This window comes from Rhinatrema bivittatum, chromosome 2, assembly GCF_901001135.1.
Source record: "Rhinatrema bivittatum chromosome 2, aRhiBiv1.1, whole genome shotgun sequence".
Lineage (NCBI taxonomy): Eukaryota > Metazoa > Chordata > Amphibia > Gymnophiona > Rhinatrematidae > Rhinatrema > Rhinatrema bivittatum.
In genome coordinates, this window is record NC_042616.1 from 270532821 (window position 1) to 270548232 (window position 15412).

Sequence of the window (15412 nt, forward strand, 5' to 3'; positions counted from 1 at the left end):
GCATAATTCTGAAATACATATTCACCTTGGACCCACAGGAATCAATGCAGAAAACACCTGCACTTACATCAAAAAATGCTTATTACAATCAGACTACAAACTGCTAATGTCTTAGCAAGCTGCAGAGCCAGAGGAACTGCTAGCATGCAAGGCCAGTATGTGTCAAACTTTAAAAAATAGATTTGTTCATATCTACACAATTCTACATCTCTTTCACTTACAGTAGTCCTCTTCATGAAGAGACAGCATTCAAAGAGATACGTTTCCCTTACTGTATATACACCATGCAGTACTCAACCCTTGCACTGCAATTTTACAAATGCTAGGGCATATACCACTGGAGTTTCATCTATCATAAGCAAGGGCGCCATCACTGGTACTGCTACTCTGCAACCCTAGCAGTCATGCCAGAATACAGAAGGGGCTGCCTTCACACATTTCACTCCTGCAAGCACCCTGCCGTATAGGGATGTGCAGACAAAATGTTTGCGTTGATAAGTTGAAGTTGAGGGTCGATTTCGTTCAATATGGACATATGGAGAATTCCATAAGTTGAGGGTCTGTCCATACGTTCACCGGTTCCCTAAATAAAAATTTAAACCCCTCACCCTCCTTAATCCCCCCCCAAGACTTACCAAAACTCCCTGGTGGTCCAGCGGGGAGTCAGGAAGCCATCCTTGTATTCCTTTGCGAGGGGACCCCCGTTGGACCCAACCGGAACTTTTGGCCAGCTTGGGGGGGCCTCCTGACTCCTGACATTGGAGATTGGGGGTTAAGTGCTTGAGTCACTGAGCATTTTAACACACAATCTTCCAAACTAAGGACTGTACCAGTCAGCTAAAGAGCATGTCCCGTAAGTTGCCCATTTTTCACTGTTTCTTACATCATCCTGCCACAGGTCTATTAAAAGACTGGATCACTAAGCAGAGCATATATACAGGTGACAGAGTTACTGCTTCACTGCACCAACATGGTGAACCTAAAGCATTTTGTACCTGGGGTAGATACTTCCTTTGGTACCCCACAAGGTTCACTTCTCCGCCCCCCCCCCCCCCCCCCCCCCCAGTGATTTCTGGTTCCTTTCTCCCTCACACAGGCTCCGTCTTTCTCTTGCATACACTCTCACAGACCCTTGCACATAGGCTCCCCTCCATTTGTCTCTCCCTCACACATACACACTCCTTCACACAGGCTTCCTCTCACACACAATTACGCACCCTCACTCCCATACACACACATATGCTCCCAGTCTCTTACATACACACACACACACAAACACTCCCATAGACACATGCAAGTTTCCAATCTCTTACTCACATATACACACACACATCACCCCTCACTCCCATACACACAGGCTCCCAATCTCTTAACACCCATACATACACACACTTAGGCACCCCCTTCTTCTCTCTATGAAATAGGCTCACATGAGGTCATTGTGGCCCTCTTCCTCTTCAACTGCCTGCGGTATCCATCCTCTCTCTTTACTGTCTTCTCCACTTGTGGCCCACTGGCCTTCCTCTTCTACTGCTGTGAGCAGAATGGGCTCCACTCAGCCTTCCTCTCAATGGCACCCCCCCCCCCTTCTGGCTGGCACCCCGTGTCGGCTTTCACCCCGGGCAGACCGCACCCCCCACTCCCCCCTTAGTATGCCACTGGTTACCTTTCGGGGGGGTCATTTCTGTCTGGTCAGTGCTACAGTACTCAGTTCCCTTTTATCTTGGCTACGGATGGTTTACCAATAATAAAAAATGTTAAAAAGCACAGAAGCTACAATAAAGCTAAACTGTCACTCTGCGACTAATTGTGCCGTGTTGAGTATGTTAAGTCTATTTTTTCCTTCTATTTCAGATGCTTGTCAGTAAAAAGGTTTCCCTCATTTCCTCCTGAGAGGAAGTGCCTGACATACAGTGAAACGTGCAGAACAAATAAATAAATAAAGCCCAGTCTACAGTGTCATAGAAAAAAGCTACATAACTCACCAAGGAGTCCATCACATTCTGATCCGACTGCATCGTGAACAGTGAATTAGCTGCATCTGGCTACAAGCGGAAGGGAAAAATAACAGGAAAAATATTATCTGACAGGCTCAGCTTGCAGATAGCTAGCAGACAAACATATAAATAATCTGCAAAAAAAAAATTTTCAGATAAGAAAAATGTATCCTTGGTTTAAACTGAAACACATCACCCCCCAACCATTGACGCTCCCAAACCAATCACTGTCTGACTGCTGCTGCTGCTTTGCTGCCTTCCTCTTGCAGGTTCTTCTATTTTCTGCCATTGTTTGGGCTCCTGCCATCAGCTCTGGCTCCAACTCTGCTGCTCAGGCACCTCAGCCTCCGACATTCTATCTTGCTCTGCTGCACGGCTTCCGGCGGATTTGAACCCTGGCTGTTCCCAAGCTCCAGCACCGTTCTCACAAAAACAGCACTGAAATATGGGAATTGTACTGGCTAAAACCCACACACCAGAGTGAGGAGGAGCCCAAGATGCACATGGACCAGAGAAGGAGCCAGGGATGATGGCAGGAATAGTGGAGAGGCCCAAAGCCGGAGACAGATGGGAGCAACAAAGAGATCTGTAGAGCAGAGGAACTGAAGTAGTGGAGAGGCTTCGGATACAATGGCAGAGAGATTGAGAAGAGGAGCCAGAGCAGAACTGCTCTCATGGAGCTGGTGGGAGGACCAGCAATGTAGAGGCCCAGAACAGTGGTAGGATGGTTATGTGCAAGCGACAGGCTATGTATGTGGGGGGCGGGAGATTGAGAGTGCTGAGATGGGCTATGAGGGGACGAGTTGCAAAAATGCAGAATTCAAAATATTGTGTGTCAAAATTGTAATTTGGGGGGGAGACAGAATTTTCCCAGGAATAAGTGTGTCCGGTACTCAAAAAGGCCACATAGAGCTTGCCCATGATCACAAGGATTTTCTTGTGGAAGACATCAAAGGAAATAAGATACTGGTGTTCTGTTCAAGAACTGCCAAGTTACTATATACACTGTGAATGGAAAAACTGCTAGAATTACAGAAAACATACACTTTAGAACGCATTAGATCCTCAAAACCTGACAGCTGCCTCAACCACCGTAACCCAAATGTTGTTTATTGAAAGTATAATAAGGTTTAAAAACAAAGGGAAGAGGAGATGGATGCGACTCATGAATTAATGAGGGGAAGTCTGGCATTTCCCTCTCCCAAGCAGGCAGAGTGCTAGGATACCTTTTTCATAGGGGGGCATCTTCCAAAAGCAGCGCAGCTTTACAGTAAATATCTTACAGAGATGTTTGAAGTGGACCTGGAGCTTATTTACGACCTCATCAGAGATGTTCTAATTTCAACTACCGATGATGAGACCTCTGAAATTCACAGCAGTTGCAAACTAAATTCTTTTTTTTTTTTTTTTTTTTATGAAGACAATGAAAACACATGCAAGACTTTCATGGCAGACCTGGAGATGCTTGAAGCCTGCAGTGCTGTTCCTGTGTCAGCTTTAATAGGGCAAGTGTTGGCCAAAATCCAAAAAACTGTGGGAAGATGTTACATGATTTTGCAGCGATTCAGCCAGTTACATGGAGAAGCTGTGGGAAGATTTAACTAGTGCAAATCCGGGATTCTCCCACTCATTCTTGGTAACTCTGCCATTCTATTTATTTATTTATTTGATTTATATTCCGCCTTTCGGCACTTCAAAGCAGATTACATTCAGGTATTGTGAGCTCTCTGTCCCCAGAGAGCTCACAGTCTAAGGCAGGGGTGGCCAACTCTGGTCCTCAAGAGCCACAAACAGGCCTGGTTTGCAGGAAATCCATAATGAATAAGCATGGATTGATTTGCATGCACTGCCTCCATTATAAGCAAATCTATCTCATGCATATTCATTGTGGATATCTTGAAAACCAGGCTTGTTTGTGGCTCTCGAGGACCAGAGCGGGCCATCCTGATCTAAGGCCCGAATTTACTAAGTTGTCAAAAGACTATAATGCACATTAAATAGCGTTTAACACATGATTCACATTGTTTATTGCACAATATCGCTATATCGTGATATTGTGTGATATTCATGATATCAAGTGGTAGTTAGACCCCAAACACACCCCTATTACAATTAGCTGCTTTGCATGAATTTTGCATTCATTAATTTTGCAAATTCATGCAAAGCAGCCAATCCATACTTACTTCTATGCAAATAAAATATCATGGCCGACTTTGAAAAAAATCAGTGCCGTTATTTTATTGTGTTTGAGGAAAGTGTAACTATTTTCCTGCAGGAGCAGTGGGTCGATAGCATGGTCCCCAAAGCTCCTGCGGTAAAAAGTTTAGGGCCCCGAGGACCAACACCTACCCCATGAAGTTATAAATTCCCCCTTGGGGGTCATCTGAGACCCCACCCACTCCCTTGCCACCTCTCGAGGAGGTGTGAACTCAAAATTTTAAAAAATTGTCTTTAGAACTGAGTGATGATGCTCCACCCCTTCCCCAAACCCCTCCTCTTTTGTTAATAAAACACCTCCTTTCACATCAACCCTCCCCTTCTCAGTCCCCTCCCCCACCAGACAAACCTCCCAGCCACCCCTTCCTGAAATAGAACACAATCCCTGGTGCCTGGTGGGCCCCCCTTAAATCCAATAAGGACTTGATGGTCTAGGGGGCCCTCCCACTATCTCATAGTAGAATCATTGGTAGTTCAGTGGCAGCCCAGAGTGCCCCCTAGCTCCGGGCTGGACAACACCATTTTGAAAAAGTACATTAAGTCTACTTTGCCCCATCAGACTGCGATATTCTACCCCTCCCACAATAAAATATCACGGCTTGATGGATCTCCCCCTAAGTTTGGCCCTGAGGCAATGGAGGGTGAAATGAGTTGCCCAAGGACATGAGGAGTGGCAGTGGATTTGAACCCTGGCTTTCCTGGTTCACAGGCCACTGCTCTAAGCATTAAGCTACTCCTCCAAAGGAAAATACTTTACTGTCTTTAGAAAAAATGGTGTTGACCACAACTATTCCCAGTGTCAGACAGAACCACTGGTATTCTGCTACTGAAGCTGTACATTTTCTGACCAAAGTCTGTCGGTCATTTATTACTGTATTCAACAGCGCAGATGGCAAAGGTTACAAAAAGTGAATCTTTGTGAAGGTTTATGGGCACAGGTGTAAACAATAACAAGCTGTTTTGCCTCCTGATATTTCTTAATGATGAGTTGAAAATATTTACATACATCAACTTTTCAATTGTTTGAGATTCAAAGTGAAAATTCTGTTCGACAGCAAAAGCATACATGGTTTGGACCTGCAACTTTCATCTTGTACGATTGCTTGCCATTGGAAGAACAGCAAGAAGGAGAGGGAAACATCCACTTGTTTTGCAAGAACATAAATGACAAATGGTATTCATCTAGGTCTAGAAACATTTCAGGTCTACAGAAGACCTTCGAAAACAGCAGTTTATAAGCACCATATAAGCAAGTGATCCTTTTCAAAAGTTGGAATTTCATGTAAACTTTGCAAACTATGCTGGTATTTAAAAAAAAAAAACCAACCCAAAAAACCTTTGACAAGTGCTCAAATTTGAACCTGAAGTTCTCTTGTTGTACCATTTGAAACCCTTTCCTGCCAACACCAATTGATCCATGCATAACTACTGGAGGGGAAAGTTCAAGCAGAGACCTGAACCCAGCTCAATCTGTATTAAGAGTGTTGGCCTTATCCTGGATCTAGTGAAAAGGCTGAGTGAGCATTTCCAAAGTGGAAAATTGCAAGTTGAAAAAAGGAGCAAGGTGCTAAGTCCAGACACTAAAAATATACACATTGCTTTACTACAACCAGTGCAACATATAATAAGTAGGGAAAGCATGCAGAGGCATGGCCTTGGGAGTGCTTTCCAACATCGATGTGCAGAAGGGGTGTGGTAGGACTGTATGTGGGGGAAATGTCTGTGGTGTGCAAGGATGGGTGTGCATGGGTGGTGAAGGTGTATATGTGGGGATATAGATCTGTGTATAGGATGGGTGTGTGTGAGAGGAGGTATCTGGGGGGATGAATGTGTGAGGTATTTATGTGTTTTTGGGTGCGTATGGGTTTGTTTGGAAAGGAGGGGTTTGTGGAAGGATTGTGTGTATGAGAGTTGGGGGTGTGGTTTTTCTTTTAGCGTAAACTGTGCATTTGTATGCATCAGATGTGTTTGTGACGGTGTATGGTTATGGGTTGAAATCAGATGGGTGTGGAGAAATGTGTGTACAGGGGTGTTTAGTGGATATACGTGTATATAAGTATATGTGAGGCATATAAGTGGGTATATGTTGGTGATGGTGTGTGCACTGAGGGATAAATGTGTGTGGTTGGGCAAGATCTGTTGCGGGAAGTGTGTATGTCTGTATTGTGTAGGGAAATGAACAGAGAAACGGAATAATTTATTTTCCCTGTATCTGGGGAGGTATACATGTGCTGGGACCAGGTGTATATAAGAACATAAGAAAATGCCATACTGGGTCAGACCAAGGGTCCATCAAGCCCAGCATCCTGTTTCCAACAGTGGCCAATCCAGGCCATAAGAACCTGGCAAGTACCCAAAAACTAAGTCTATTCCATGTAACCATTGCTAATGGCAGTGGCTATTCTCTAAGTGAACTTAATAGCAGGTAATGGACTTCTCCTCCAAGAACTTATCCAATCCTTTTTTAAACACAGCTATACTAACTGCACGAACCACATTCTCTGGCAACAAATTCCAGAGTTTAATTGTGCGTTGAGTAAAAAAGAACTTTCTCCGATTAGTTTTAAATGTGCCCCATGCTAACTTCATGGAGTGTCCCCTAGTCCTTCTACTATCCGAAAGAGTAAATAACCGATTCACATCTACCCGTTCTAGACCTCTCATGATTTTAAACACCTCTATCATATCCCCCCTCAGTCGTCTCTTCTCCAAGCTGAAAAGTCCTAACCTCTTTAGTCTTTCCTCATAGGGGAGTTGTTCCATTCCCCTTATCATTTTGGTAGCCCTTCTCTGTACCTTCTCCATCGAAATTATATCTTTTTTGAGATGCGGCGACCAGAATTGTACACAGTATTCAAGGTGCGGTCTCACCATGGAGCGATACAGAGGCATTATGACATTTTCCGTTTTATTCATCATTCCTTTTCTAATAATTCCCAACATTCTGTTTGCTTTTTTGACTGCCGCAGCACACTGAACCGACGATTTCAATGTGTTATCCACTATGACACCTAGATCTCTTTCTTGGGTTGTAGCACCTAATATGGAACCCAACATCGTGTAATTATAGCATTGGTTATTTTTCCCTATATGCATCACCTTGCACTTATCCACATTAAATTTCATCTGCCATTTGGATGCCCAATTTTCCAGTCTCACAAGGTCTTCCTGCAATTTATCACAATCTGCTTGTGATTTAACTACTCTGCACAATTTTGTGTCATCTGCAAATTTGATTATCTCACTCGTCGTATTTCTTTCCAGATCATTTATAAATATATTGAACAGTAAGGGTCCCAACACAGAACCCTGAGGTACTCCACTGTCCACTCCCTTCCACTGAGAAAATTGCCCATTTAATCCTACTCTCTGTTTCCTGTCTTTTAGCCAGTTTGCAATCCACGAAAGGACATCGCCACCTATCCCATGACTTTTTACTTTTCCTAGAAGCCTCTCATGAGGAACTTTGTCAAACGCCTTCTGAAAATCCAAGTATACTATATCTACCGGTTCACCTTTATCCACATGTTTATTAACTCCTTCAAAAAAGTGAAGCAGATTTGTGAGGCAAGACTTGCCCTGGGTAAAGCCATGCTGACTTTGTTCCATTAAACCATGTCTTTCTATATGTTCTGTGATTTTGATGTTTATAACACTTTCCACTATTTTTCCTGGCACTGAAGTCAGGCTAACCGGTCTGTAGTTTCCCGGATCGCCCCTGGAGCCCTTTTTAAATATTGGGGTTACATTTGCTATCCTCCAGTCTTCAGGTACAATGGATGATTTTAATGATAAGTTACAAATTTTTACTAATAGGTCTGAAATTTCATTTTTTAGTTCCTTCAGAACTCTGGGGTGTATACCATCCGGTCCAGGTGATTTACTACTCTTCAGTTTGTCAATCAGGCCTACCACATCTTCTAGGTTCACCGTGATTTGATTCAGTCCATCTGAATCATTACCCATGAAAACCTTCTCCATTACGGGTACCTCCCCAACATCCTCTTCAGTAAACACCGAAGCAAAGAAATCATTTAATCTTTCCGCGATGGCCTTATCTTCTCTAAGTGCCCCCTTTAACCCCTCGATCATCTAACGGTCCAACTGACTCCCTCACAGGCTTTCTGCTTCGGATATATTTAAAAAAGTTTTTTACTGTGAGTTTTTGCCTCTACAGCCAACTTCTTTTCAAATTCTCTCTTAGCCTGTCTTATCAATGTCTTACATTTAACTTGCCAATGTTTATGCTTTATCCTATTTTCTTCTGTTGGATCCTTCTTCCAATTTTTGAATGAAGATCTTTTGGCTAAAATAGCTTCTTTCACCTCCCCTTTTAACCATGCCGGTAATCGTTTTGCCTTCTTTCCCACCTTTCTTAATGTGTGGAATACATCTGGACTGTGCTTCTAGAATGGTATTTTTTAACAATGACCACGCCTCTTGGACATTTTTTACTTTTGTAGCTGCTCCTTTCAGTTTTTTTTCTAACAATTTTTCTCATTTTATCAAAGTTTCCCTTTTGAAAGTTTAGCACGAGAGCCTTGGATTTGCACACTGTTCCTTTTCCAGTCATTAAATCAAATTTGATCATATTATGATCACTATTGCCAAGTGGCCCCACCACCGTTACCTCTCTCACCAAGTCCTGTGCTCCACTGAGAATTAGATCTAAAATTGCTCCCTCTCTCGTCGGTTCCTGAACCAATTGCTCCATAAAGCTATCATTTATTCCATCCAGGAACGTTATCTCTCTAGCGTGACCCGATGATACATTTACCCAGTCTATATTGGGGTAATTGAAGTCTACTATATAAGAACAGTTAATTATTAAGTGCAACGAACTACACTTGTCTCACAAAATAAACGTCGCATAGATTATAATTTTTTAGATTTTTTTATGTGCATAGAATTTATCTGGAACAGTGGACCATCATAACACCCTTGGTTTTTTAGGCAGTAAGCCACACTTTCAACCTTACAGGGTCATGTTTAATCATCGGTCCATTAAATGTCTTTTGTCTTCTTTATTCAAATGTTCTCTTTCTCCTTCTTTTTTATCTTTTTTATAATTAGTAAAATCCTTTGTAATAAATTCAAAGACGGAATTGCCTTACTTGTGCGGAGCGCCGCTGCGCTTCCAACCTTTATCTCCTGTGCCGCCGCGCTATTATCTCCAGCGCTGTCGTGCTTTACTTTGCAATAAATTTAAGACGGAATTGCCTTACTTGTGCGGAGCGCCGCTGCGCTTCCGACCTTTATCTCCTGTGCCGCCGCGCTATTATCTCCAGCGCTGTCGTGCTTTGTAGGCGAAAAATACTTCTGGGTTTTTTGTTGAACTTCCGATTGAATGTGCTCACACACTTTAGAGCTCCTGCAGTCCGACGTACGTTTCGCGATTTGCGCTGCTTCAGGGACTGATCGGGAAGTTGTAGAGTCTAGGCTTGAAAAAATGCAAGGTTAATTCCCGCCAAGATAGCTTCGATATTTAAATGCTACTATCCAGTTCATATGGTATTTAATACCTATGGAGATAATAATAGAACTAGTACCACACATATATTACTTTTGCACAAGTACTGCTTAGCAAAAAAGGCACTTTTCCCCATGGATTACATTTCCTTCTTACCGCATTCAGCCGCCTAATCCTCTTGTCGGCGTTGTACTGAATTGCCGCGAGATCTGGCATGATTTTATAGGATCACCATACTGCACCTGTGTGTGTTGATTTGACAGGTGTGGATTCACATAAAGTGAATCCACTCGATTTCTTTATTAAGACCACCAGGGGTCACTGTGCGCAGTTGAAAAATCCAACGTTGTTCACATTGGCGTAGTTTCTTGATTCGATCTCCCTTTCTCCAGTGTGGGTGAATTACTTCTAAAATTGTCCATTTAATGTCTAGAAAATTGTGATTGTATTCTTTGAAATGTGCAACTAAAGGTTCCTCCAACCGGTCTGTGTTGAGACAACATTTATGTTCCGTTAGTCTAATTCTAAACGGACGTTTAGTCATGCCCACATAAATCAGTGGGCATGGACAAATGATAGCATATACCACAAAGGAAGATCTACATGATGTTTGAGGCAACCCCACTATCTGACCTGAAGGTAGTGTGATAGTGGTCTGTGGAGATTTTAAAGCGCAATGGGCACAATTTACACAATCTATAATGGGGTCCAGTATGTTCACCGGTTCATTGAAACTCGAATGGACCACCTGATCTTTTATATTTCTGCCTCGAGAATATGCTATCCGAATGGGTTCCTTAAATGTTGGGTGGATTTCTTGGAGGATTGACCAGTGCCTCCGAATGGCTCTACTAATCATTGGGGTGGCCAATGTATGTCTTATCACCAAGGTCTGCTGGTTCGAATCCTCACGCTGTCTTGGCAAGAACATAAAATCCCGGTTTGAATAGAGGGCTCGGCGGCAAGCTTTTTTAACACTGGATAAAGGGTATCCTCGCTGCAAGAATCTATCTGCCAATGCTTGGGCCTGTTTTTTGAATTCAAAGTTGTCCGTACATATTCGTCTTATTCGCATGAATTGTCCTACGGGTAAATTCAACTTAAATGTGGCAGGGTGAAAACTGTCAAATCTTAGGAGATTGTTGCGGTCACTTGGTTTTCGATACAGAGTGGTGGTCACGGAATCTTCGTTTTTAGTTATAAGGATATCTAAGTATGATATATTTTGATGATGGAAATTTATAGTGAATTTTAGGCATGAATTCTGCGAGTTAAGCCAAGCGTGAAATTCCAATAAGGAGGTTTGCGATCCTTCCCATATGATGAACACGTCATCTATATATCTTTTCCAATGTTTCAAAGATGATGACCATGGGTTTTGTTGTATATATTGGTCTTCAAAGTCTTGTTGTATATATTGGTCTTCAAAGTCTTCAAAGTCTGTTGGTCACCATGGATATTGAGTCGCTATATACAGTAATCCCGCAAGAGGAATTGCTCACTGTAATATCAATGGTCTTAAAAAAACGCCCATATCCTCAACGGATACCTACATCTTACATCATTGAGTTATTGCATCTAACGTTGAGTCATAATTACTTCTCATTTCAAGATAAATTTTATCTACAAATTCGGGGAACGGCTATGGGAGCCGCCATGGCACCAGATGTAGCAAATCTATTTGTATCAGCCTTTGAAGACCAATATATACAACAAAACCCATGGTCATCATCTTTGAAACATTGGAAAAGATATATAGATGACGTGTTCATCATATGGGAAGGATCGCAAACCTCCTTATTGGAATTTCACGCTTGGCTTAACTCGCAGAATTCATGCCTAAAATTCACTATAAATTTCCATCATCAAAATATATCATACTTAGATATCCTTATAACTAAAAACGAAGATTCCGTGACCACCACTCTGTATCGAAAACCAAGTGACCGCAACAATCTCCTAAGATTTGACAGTTTTCACCCTGCCACATTTAAGTTGAATTTACCCGTAGGACAATTCATGCGAATAAGACGAATATGTACGGACAACTTTGAATTCAAAAAACAGGCCCAAGCATTGGCAGATAGATTCTTGCAGCGAGGATACCCTTTATCCAGTGTTAAAAAAGCTTACCACCGAGCCCTCTATTCAAACCGGGATTTTATGTTCTTGCCAAGACAGCGTGAGGATTCGAACCAGCAGACCTTGGTGATAAGACATACATTGGCCACCCCAATGATTAGTAGAGCCATTCGGAGGCACTGGTCAATCCTCCAAGAAATCCACCCAACATTTAAGGAACCCATTCGGATAGCATATTCTCGAGGCAGAAATATAAAAGATCAGGTGGTCCATTTGAGTTTCAATGAACCGGTGAACATACTGGACCCCATTATAGATTGTGTAAATTGTGCCCATTGCGCTTTAAAATCTCCACAGACCACTATCACACTACCTTCAGGTCAGATAGTGGGGTTGCCTCAAACATCATGTAGATCTTCCTTTGTGGTATATGCTATCATTTGTCCATGCCCACTGATTTATGTGGGCATGACTAAACGTCCGTTTAGAATTAGACTAACGGAACATAAATGTTGTCTCAACACAGACCGGTTGGAGGAACCTTTAGTTGCACATTTCAAAGAATACAATCACAATTTTCTAGACATTAAATGGACAATTTTAGAAGTAATTCACCCACACTGGAGAAAGGGAGATCGAATCAAGAAACTACGCCAATGTGAACAACGTTGGATTTTTCAACTGCGCACAGTGACCCCTGGTGGTCTTAATAAAGAAATCGAGTGGATTCACTTTATGTGAATCCACACCTGTCAAATCAACACACACAGGTGCAGTATGGTGATCCTATAAAATCATGCCAGATCTCGCGGCAATTCAGTACAACGCCGACAAGAGGATTAGGCGGCTGAATGCGGTAAGAAGGAAATGTAATCCATGGGGAAAAGTGCCTTTTTTGCTAAGCAGTACTTGTGCAAAAGTAATATATGTGTGGTACTAGTTCTATTATTATCTCCATAGGTATTAAATACCATATGAACTGGATAGTAGCATTTAAATATCGAAGCTATCTTGGCGGGAATTAACCTTGCATTTTTTCAAGCCTAGACTCTACAACTTCCCGATCAGTCCCTGAAGCAGCGCAAATCGCGAAACGTACGTCGGACTGCAGGAGCTCTAAAGTGTGTGAGCACATTCAATCGGAAGTTCAACAAAAAACCCAGAAGTATTTTTCGCCTACAAAGCACGACAGCGCTGGAGATAATAGCGCGGCAGCACAGGAGATAAAGGTCGGAAGCGCAGCGGCGCTCCGCACAAGTAAGGCAATTCCGTCTTAAATTTATTGCAAAGTAAAGCACGACAGCGCTGGAGATAATAGCGCGGCGGCACAGGAGATAAAGGTCGGAAGCGCAGCGGCGCTCCGCACAAGTAAGGCAATTCCGTCTTTGAATTTATTACAAAGGATTTTACTAATTATAAAAAAGATAAAAAAGAAGGAGAAAGAGAACATTTGAATAAAGAAGACAAAAGACATTTAATGGACCGATGATTAAACATGACCCTGTAAGGTTGAAAGTGTGGCTTACTGCCTAAAAAACCAAGGGTGTTATGATGGTCCACTGTTCCAGATAAATTCTATGCACATAAAAAAATCTAAAAAATTATAATCTATGCGACGTTTATTTTGTGAGGTAATTGAAGTCTCCCATTATTACTGCACTACCAATTTGGTTAGCTTCCCTAATTTCTCTTAGCATTTCACTGTCCATCTCACCATCTTGACCAGGTGGACGGTAGTATACCCCTATCACTGTAGTCTTCCCTGATACACAAGGGATTTCTACCCATAAAGATTCAATTTTGTATTTAGTCTCATGCAGGATGTTTATCCTGTTGGACTCTATGCCATCCCGGACATAAAGCGCCACACCTCCTCCCGACTGCTCCTCTCTGTCATTGCGATATAATTTGTACCCCGGTATAGCACTGTCCCATTGGTTATCCTCTTTCCACCATGTCTCTGAGATGCCAATTAAGTCTATGTCATCATTTACTGCTATACATTCTAGTTCTCCCATCTTACTTCTTAGACTTCTGGCATTAGCATACAAACATTTCAAAGTTTGTTTTTTGATTGTATTTTTATTCTGCTTTTTAATTGATAGGGATAAGTTACAATTTTTTAGCTCAGGTAGTTTTTAGTTACAGGCACTTGGACTACTTTTCTAATTATTGGAACCTCACTGTCGGGATGCCCTAATTCTAATGCATCATTAGTATCCTTTAAAGATACATCTCTCCGAACCATGCGCTGCTGAGCGACTGTCGGCTTTCTCCTTTGTTCTAGTTTAAAAGCTGCTCTATCTCCTTTTTAAAGGTTTGCGCCAGCAGTCTGGTTCCACCCTGGTTAAGGTGGAGCCCATACCTTCGGAAGAGACTCCCCCTTCCCCAAAAGGTTCCCCAGTTCCTAACAAAACTGAATCCCTCTTCCTTGCACCATCGTCTCATCCACGCATTGAGACTCCGGAGCTCTGCCTGCCTCTGGTGACCTGCGCGTGGAACAGGGAGCATTTCAGAGAATGCTACCCTGGAGGTTCTGGATTTAATCTTTCTACCTAAGAGCCTAAATTTGGCTTCCAGAACCTCCCTCCCACATTTTCCTATGTCGTTGGTGCCCACGTGTACCACGACAGCCGGCTCCTCCCCAACACTGTCTAAAATCCTATCTAGGTGACGCGTGAGGTCCGCCACCTTTGCACCAGGTAGGCATGTTACCAGGCGATCCTCACGCCCACCCGCCACCCAGCTATCTACATTCCTAATAATCGAATCACCAACTATGACGGCCGACCTAACCCTTCCCTCCTGGGCAGTAGGCCTTGGGGAGATATCCTCAGTGCGAAAGGACAATGCATCACCTAGAGAGCAGGTCCTTGCTACAGGATCCTTTCCTGCTACATCTGGTTGGTGCTCTCCCATTATGAGACCTTCTTCCTCCAAGGCAGCACCAGGGCTGCCAGTCTGAAGTTGGGACTGGACTACTATGTCCCTGAAGGTCTCATCTATATACCTCTCTGTCTCCCTCAGCTCCTCCAGGTCTGCCACTCTAGCCTCCAGAGATCGGACTCGTTCTCTGAGAGCCAGGAGCTCTTTGCATCGCATGCACATGTACAACTTCTCACCGGTAGGTAAAAAATCATACATGTGACACTCGATGCAAAAGACTGGGAAGCCCCCCTCTTGCTGCTGGACTGCTGCCTTCATCTCAATTTTGATCAGTTCCTAGTTAAGTTTTAGGTTGCTATGGGAGTAGGAATGTGTCTAAGTTCCTTTAAATGTATTAGTGAATTCACTATATGTCTGGTAGTGGCCTACTGGGGTCTGATCGAATTCTCAATAAAGTTTTTGTTGATGGGGTTTTTTTTTTTTTTTTTTTTTTGTGCAAGTGGCACCTGCCTATAAATTAAGGGATGAGCTTGGGGTGGGTGGGCGAGGGGTGGGAGGTTTGGGAATTACAAACAGTCTAACTTTAGTTAGTCAGCCTGAGTGACTCACAGCTCCCTTGATTAACAAATGTTGTTCTCTATTCAAACCTAATCACACTACCTCAACACCTTTCCAAGGTGAGTAACTGAGCTGAACTATTCAACTTTTTTACTTTGGTATATACTGCTCCTAGCTTATTTCTAGCTTCTGGCTACTTTTT

At 42.8% G+C, this 15412-nt stretch overlaps 1 protein-coding gene across 1 annotated transcript in view; it reads right to left on the reverse strand.

The window, feature by feature from the left end:
- AMPH (amphiphysin) overlaps positions 1-15412 on the reverse strand; it is a 467360-nt gene that overhangs the window by 45073 nt on the left and 406875 nt on the right. The window contains exon 27 of the mRNA XM_029587079.1: positions 1986-2045. Within this exon, the coding sequence (XP_029442939.1) occupies positions 1986-2045 (60 nt within the window). The remainder of the gene's footprint in view (positions 1-1985; positions 2046-15412) is intronic.